The sequence below is a fragment of the Grampus griseus genome, assembly GCF_964374135.1.
Source record: "Grampus griseus genome assembly, chromosome: 13".
Taxonomy (NCBI): Eukaryota; Metazoa; Chordata; class Mammalia; order Artiodactyla; family Delphinidae; genus Grampus; species Grampus griseus.
The window spans coordinates 48,043,545-48,051,519 of NC_139007.1; the positions used below are offsets into that span (position 1 = coordinate 48,043,545).

General features: G+C 42.1%; 1 protein-coding gene across 1 annotated transcript; it reads right to left on the reverse strand.

Annotated features, from left to right (window-relative positions):
- Positions 1-1,288: 1,288 nt before the first annotated feature.
- On the reverse strand, positions 1,289-2,344 carry LOC309831864 (glycerol-3-phosphate dehydrogenase 1-like protein; the record flags this gene model as incomplete). The annotated part of the gene is made up of 1 exon (XM_082669202.1): positions 1,289-2,344. One exon carries the CDS (start codon positions 2,342-2,344, stop codon positions 1,289-1,291), a length of 1,056 nt encoding a protein of 351 aa, XP_082525328.1.
- Between the last annotated feature and the right edge of the window lie 5,631 nt (positions 2,345-7,975).

Here is a 7,975-nt window from a genome sequence, read left to right on the forward strand (position 1 = left end):
TTGGAGGGGACACCGGAACCACCACTGGGTCCCAGGACACTCATTTCCTATGGAACATGGTTTGAGAAATGCCAATGTCAATCTAAAGTAAATTTTCTAAAGTGGTGGTTCTCAAATTGTAATGAACACACAGAAGACATGTCAAAGCATAGATACAAGATCCCACTTCAGAGGTCTGGATTGGGACCTGGGAGCATGCATTTCTAAGAGACTCCAGGTGAAGCTGATGGAGAGAGGTCCGCACTTTGAATGGTATCCTTCTAGATAAGGACCCACACAAACCTCAGCTGCAGGAAGCCCGACTATGGCCTCAGTAAAGGCTGTGTATCCTACAGCCAATTAGTAGGAGGTCAAACCAGCCCAGTGATGTCTGAGCAGGTCCTGGCACCTTGGTAGGGGGAGGACCACTGGGCTTGACTCTGGCTCTGCCCCTACTCACCAGGCAACCAGGCATAGTGACTGCATCTTAAATGATGAATAATAGCGGCCCCCTTTCAGGGGATCTGTGAGGCTCAAAGGAAATGTTTGCACAAAAGTACTACCTGACAAAAAGCATCATACAAGTGTCATTAATCAGAAGAATGTTTCAGTCACAGCAGGAAAATCCCAGGTGAGTTTTCTGTCTTCTGCTACTGCTGAGCCTTTATGAAAGTACATTCTGGTAGCTAATGAAGAGAAAAGAGGCTAAAAATGCAGAAAACTGTAGTAAGAGGAATATATATAAGTGGATTACCTATTAAAAATATGTAATTGTTTAAAATAATAAATCAACCCACGATCGAAGTAGTTAATTATGCTGGCTCTGAGATAGTATTTAGAAGTTACAGTATATTGATCTTTGAACCCACTCACTCTGCCACTCTACCATGTTAATGCTGGTTAAATTTTAACCTCAAGAGAATGAGAAAAAAAATACCTTCACTGAGATACATATGAATTAGATCCAAAACTTTTAGCTGCGATAGTTCCAATCTTATACGCTACCACAGTGGGAAAATTTCAAAAGTAAGTTTTAAAAAGGGCCTTTAATTTTGGTTGATAGCAACATCCACAAAATGAGAAAGGAACACACGCTCACACGTTCACATATGTGCATCTAGTTGTTGCCCAGTAACATCTTAGCCAATGAACTTCATCTCACAATTCAAAAATGAACGTGTAAAAATTCATAGTATCCATGATGGGGTTATGATGCTGCAAACATCTTGTTGGCAAGTCCCAGTTTCCACTGAATCCAAATGATTGATCGGAAGGGCAGGCCTTTCCCTGACATGTTGCATAATTCACTTTATATATGCTCCGGATGGCTCTGGAGACAAGACAACATCTCCTGAACGGGCCTACCTTCGTAGCAGATCTGGTACACTGCAGTGAACAGTGGAAACTTGTCCAGCAGCCCCTTCTGTTTGAGGATGCGGTACACCTCAGCGGAAGTCTGAGGTCCTTGCAGCTTCTGCCCATTCAGCATCTCCCTCTCCAATTCTTCAATGGTCCTTCCGGCCCTGGCAAAGGCCTCTGCTACCTTGCGGTTCCGACCCCCATAGCAGGTGGTGATCAGGTCGGCTATGCCGCAGCTCTCCAGAAAGGTGGCCAGGGACACCTGGCCCTTGCAGAAGATCCTGGTGAAGGCGATCATTTCCACGAGCCCCAGGCGGATGACGGCAGCTTTGGTGTTGTCGCCCCAGCGGAGGCCGTCGCAGAACCCAGCTCCCACAGCCACAATGTTCTTCAGGGCACCACAAAGTTCAACAGTGTCTGCATCATCAACCACCGTAATTCGAAAATTTGGAGTCTGCAGAAGTTCTTTGAAGAGAAGGCCATTCTCTGTTACCTTGCTGCCGATGGTGGTCTCACAGAACTTCCCAGCAGCCACCTCATTGGCAGTGTTGGCTCCCATGAGCACACTGATGTCAATGCCGATCTTCTCTCGGATGATGTCGGAAATGAGCTTCAACCCCTCGGGACCCTCCTCTATGCCCTTGATGAGGCTGATGCCCAGCGCGCCCTTGGGCACTTTCCCAGAGATCTCGTCACAGATCCTGTGAATGAACTGGTGGGGGATGACAAACACCAGCAGGTCTGCATCCCACACAGTCTCACTGAGGTTCGGGATAGCAACCACATTTTCTGGCAGCTTGTGTCCAGGGAGATATTTTACATTTTCATGGTCATTATTTATGATGTCTGTCAGTTTTCTCCCATTAACTGTTTCTTCAAAGACCCACATCTTGACCACGGAGGCAAACTTCTCAAGTTTCTTGACATTATTACCAATTATTTTTGCAACAGCTGAGCCCCAGTTCCCCGAGCCCACGATGCACACTTTCAGGGGTGATGCTGCCATGGCCAGGCAGGAGCGCTGCAGCCTGGCTTGCACCTCCCCAGCCAGCAGGTCGCCTGTCTCCGCCTGCTCGGCCCAGGCCTATTCACTTTCACCTAAAAGGTAACAGGATAGTAATATTGAAAGGAGTATCAACTAATAGGTACAGATAAAAATTAATAGTATTCTGTGGGGAGGGATAAATTAGGAGGTTGGGATTAACATAAACATACTACTATATATAAAATAGATGAAAAACAAGGACCTGCTGTATAGCACAGGGTACTATACTCAATATTTTATAATAACCTATAAGGGAAAAGAAACTGAAAAAGAATATATATATATATATATATCTATCTATCTCTGAATCACTCTGATGTACACCTGAAACTAACACAACATTGTAAATCGACTATACTTCAATGAAACAAAAAATTAATAGTATTCTACCTATAGTTCTTTCATTTTTTAATTATATTTATGAATAATTTGATGAAAAAATCAGCCATAAAGTTAGAATTCAAAGAACTTACTCTTTTAGAAGCATTTAACTTAAGGTAAATATGATTTAGCAATGGGTATTGATCTTCCCTTGGCCCTGGGGCATTTAAGACACTGTGCCCACATATATGAACATGAAGCTGAAAAACTAACCACAGCTGTGGTGTTAGTGGCTTCTCCTCTTAGAAATTCTTTCTGATATTTTTGCACTCTTTCCAGATCTATTGCTCCCTGGAGTCATGTTCCTGGATCCCTGGTAGCTCCTGGCTTTACTGGTCTGTTCCAGGTACTTGCCTTAGGGGCATTTGTTCTGACGATCAGTTTGGACAATTAACCTTCATCCCAACACTTCAGACAATATTTTGTTATTTACACGTTACATTCATCATAGCAGTAGTTAAGAGATAACTGTTCTTTACCCAGTAGACTGCTTTATTTTTAAACCTTTTTGCCTTCTTTCTTGGGGAAGTAGAGGGCATTTAAGAAGCATCCCTGGTATATACTGTGTTGGATCACTCTTATTTTTATATCCTGTCTTACATCTAGGTGAAATCTGTAGGTGTCTAAACATATCAGTGCTTTTTAAGAGGAGAATTAAATAGACATTCCCTTAAGGGGAATATTCAGCATATAATTAGAGACAAGGTATAAAGGGCAAATACTGCAGGGAGATATATGTGGGGTTCAATTCATCCTAAGATGTAAATGACTGATACCTGATCCTTTCCATAGTCACATGGGTGGTGATGAGTGGGGGCAGAAAGAAAGAGAGGTGGAAAGAGACAGAAACATACACACACACACACAGACACACACAGACACACACACACACAACAGAAAACGAGGATACTACATGTCTTTAGAAGAAATCTGGGGCAATGTGGAGCAGGAAGTTTGGGGTGGGGTGTGGAAGAGATGAACTCAAAGGCTGGGAAAGTTCATAAACTTTGCCTACTTCAAAATGGTGTCAGAAATCAGCTCTGCATAACATGTAAATAAGTTTTCCATTGTCCTTCTTGTTACTTGCCTCCCTTGACCAAAATAATTGGAAGTTGATTGTACATGCAGATTTGGGAAGAAAACTCCGAAGATTCAAGTGTATAAAGAGCCAATAATCACCCCGTAATGTGGAATAGGCACTCACCGATCTTCATTTCCTTCCCCACCTCAGGCCCTACCTGCTTCTCCCTGTCGTAGTAAGTGGCACGTCTAGACTTTGCAGTCACTGTGATTCCTGTATCTCCCTCAGACCCGGGGGGATGTGGGGTGGGCACTGCCTTCTCATCACACTTACAGCGTAAAATGCAAATTTGTTCCCAAAGCCTACAGGCCCTTCAGGATTTGGCTCCTGGCCAGTCTCTGACCTCATGTCCTTCCACTTGCTCTTCATACTCCAATTCCATTGACTCCCTGCTGTTCTTGGATCACACATTCATGCTCCACCTCATGGCCCTTGCGCATGGAGTTCTCTCTGCCCGTGGTGCTCTTTCCCTGGATATTCATCCTGTTCACTTCATTCAGGTTTCTGCCCACATATCACCACGTTAGAGAGGCCTTCCTTGGTCACGCTTATCTAAAATAACACTTCCCATTACTCTCGGTCTGTTTATCCTGCTTATTTTTCCATTGGTGCATTTGCCGCCTAACATGATATATAGTTATTACATATCATTATATTATATATTTATATATGTATTGATATTGCATGTTTCCCCCACTAAATGGTGTTATATCTGTTTTCTTTATATCTTTCTTTTTTGTGGTTTCAGGATTTGTTAAGTGAATAAATAAATGGACAAGCAAGACAGTGACTTTCTTGGAAAGTAGCCATAAGCTAGAACCATGTACAGTTAAAACAGCATTACGGTAAAGGCAAGGATAAATAGCAAGTAATTGCATTGCTTTCAGAGTGCCGATTGTGGAAACTACTTATTGCCTAATCCTAGGTACTGCCAGCTGTTCCTGGCCTCCAAGCAGAGGTGTTACTACCTGGTGGGCCAGAGGCCAGAAACGGTAACTTGGTGCCTCCTGGGGGAAACTGACCCTCATGTAGAAGGGAGATAACAGTAATCCGGGGAAGGTCTTTGCAACTTCTTGAACCACAGGTTTCTGATGAATAGCTTATGGAGCAGATGCTTTCTTGAGCAAGGGCAAAACACAAGCACTTAAAAGAACAAAACAAAACCTGAAAGAAACAATGAGTAAGAAACAATGAGTACCCATTCTCAGGAATTGTGGGGAGGAAGGAGAAAAGTTTCAACAGAAGTGCTATGGTGATTATCTTATAACTTGGCCTGATAACACAAACTGTGGTGGTGGCCTGTGGGGACATGCTCCAGTCTGGGCTATTTAGAACAATGGTAAGAATGCGTTAAAAATAGAAGAGATAGACTAATTACCTAGTTGTGCAAGGTAAAACCATATGACCTTTGTAGACACAGAAGTCCCTCTGCCTTTGTCAAGTAGAGAATAGACTTGAAATATACTGATATATATATTGTGTATTGAATTTGGGAGGCCATGAGTGGCCAGGCTCTTAGTATAGAGGGAAATGTGAATTTCAACCTCAAGATGAATTTATGGAACATGAGAGAGCTCAGCCAGGGCAGCAATGAAAGAATTAGAAAATAAAATCCAGGAAGAACAAAATTCAAATTTGAGTCAACAGTTGTCTTCCAATTACAAAGCCTTCTTTTGTAGACAATAATGAACTGCTGTTTATCCCCTTGTCTTTGAAATCCCCGTTCTCATCTACCCTTGTGAAACTTACACCCTTATTATAGAGCCGTTCCTCAAATATGTGATACTCTGCTGCCTGGAATGTCCTTCGTTCCCCTTCATTAGCTCGTGAAACTTGTAAGGCCAACTGGCCCGAGGCAGGGGAACACAATCAGATTCACAGGTCGCATCAGACCGAAATTCTCCGGACCACCCAGTTCCAGAAACTGACCTGGAGACATTCTGGACTACCCAGTTCCAGGAACTGACCTGGGGACTTTGAACCCAGCCCAGCCTTCCCGCCTTTCGAGGGGCGGGACTAACGGTCCCCCAGGATACCCGAAAAGACCACCAAATAAGGAATACCCTGCGCCCTCCCAGATTCACCACACCCCTTTCCCGTCTTCCCCTATAGAATCTTGCCCAACCCTCGCCCTGGGTGCGACTTCTCTGGCCCCTTTCTCTCGGACCAGTGAACCTCGCCCGGGAGCGCTCCCTAATAAAGCTCACTTGTAGCTTTCCTCTGTTTCGCGGTGCCGTTTGTTAAGATCCGACCCGACCTTACAAAACTTACTTCCATTTCAAGGCAGACCCCTCCCCAACCCTTGTAGAAGGACAAATCTTCCACATTCTTCTCTTCCATGGTACTGTAATTTGTTCACACCATCACTCTCCCATGTTGGTCTGCTGTAGTACTTTCAAGGCCTGTTCTCCTGATAGCCTGAGAGTTTTCATAAATGCAGGCATTGTCTTATTTATTCCTGTCTTGTTTTGGCACAAACTAGATTTATCAGCAGATTTCACCTTTTCTAAAAGATCTTTCCACTGCCCCAATTTTAAGGTGATATGTATCTCTGACCTTCTCTACTAATTACTAATATTTTGTTTATACTTCTCCTGATGCGTTTGTCACAGTCTGCCCGGCTCTAGAACTGCTTGAATTTGTATCTCCCTCCTTCAGAAGATGCGGGTTCCCTTGAGGGCAGGGACCATGTCTGATCTTATATTCTCTGATGTGCCTAGCATAGTGGCTGGTCCGTAGTGAATGCTCACAGTGTTTAAATTGTACTGAAGAGATGTAGACTTAGGCTTCCAAATGAAAACTTCTTATCCTTTAGATGAGAAATTGCCTGTCTGTGATGGCTGTTGATCATTGGTTTAGGTATCAAAATAGGATGTCTAGATTATTTCCTGAAGTTTATGTGATTAAAAATGGAATAGTTTCATATCTTTGAAATGGGAGGGATAGATATCATGACCTTGCACGTTAGCTTATTTTCTATTCAAAATCTAAGACCTTTCCCTGTACTTTCATAACTAATTTTTAAAATCATGTTTGCACTCTACCTTAATTGATCATTTAAGTGCTAATTCAAACACATGCAAAGTTCTATACAGAAGAGAAATTAAAGAGAAATTCACAAATGCCAAAAGCAATTATACAGGTTAGGCCACAAAAGACCATGGTGCATTCAAAATCAAAATCCTACCAGATCCAAAGGACTGAACTGCTAATAGTGGAATTTCAGACACATGGGGGATGGGTGTGATGGTGAGATTTGATCAGTCCTTCAGAGTGTACCATGGAGGCTAAATGCCTGCTATACACTGAACTAGTAGGAAGAAAATAAATCTTGACATTCTTTCCTTACATGAAACTAAAGTCCTTTCTTCAGAAGAAGGGACTCATACTTAAGCTATAAAAATGTAGAATAATCTATGGGGTCTTTTCTGCATTGCTGCTTGCTCTCTTTTTTACTTATGGTAAGGCACTTAGCCAATCTCACTTGATTGCATGACAGACTTTACTCCTCCATATAAATTAATTCAATTCTCTACTCTTTCATTCATTCTAATTTTAGACATAATATTATAACAGAACAGTTTTTTCTGACTGGAAGAAGATGAAATACAGGTTCTGTGTCTTTTGGGCCAGCAAGGAATTCCCTCCTATTTCTAATGTAGTGAATGGTTCTCTTGAAGCACAAAACAAGTCAAGGAAACTCTCCTTTTTGTTATTGTTTTTGAAAATCTTACTGAATCAATGTGGTTAAAGTTTTTGACTTTGTTTTGCAGATCACATAAATGAATTCCCCTCCCTCCCTCCAAGTCCCAGTTGGCACATATAGTTACTCTTTAAGATATTATATAGTCTGTCAGTAATTGAAGGGAATATCCAATATTTCTGGAGGGGAGAAAGAGCATTGACTTTTTCTTTTAGTTCTTTCAAATGCAAGTTTAAGAAATTTTAGTATTTGGGAAATATATCAACGATAAACCAGAGATTCCCTGAGGCCTGATTTACTTTAAAGATAGTATTTTTGTTTTTGCAAATAGTATATTCTAAATTCATTAGCTGGCAGAGAAGATATTGCAGAAATGGATTCATTTTGGAATTGCACTGTGAACTCATCATTCTGTAGATGGCTCTGT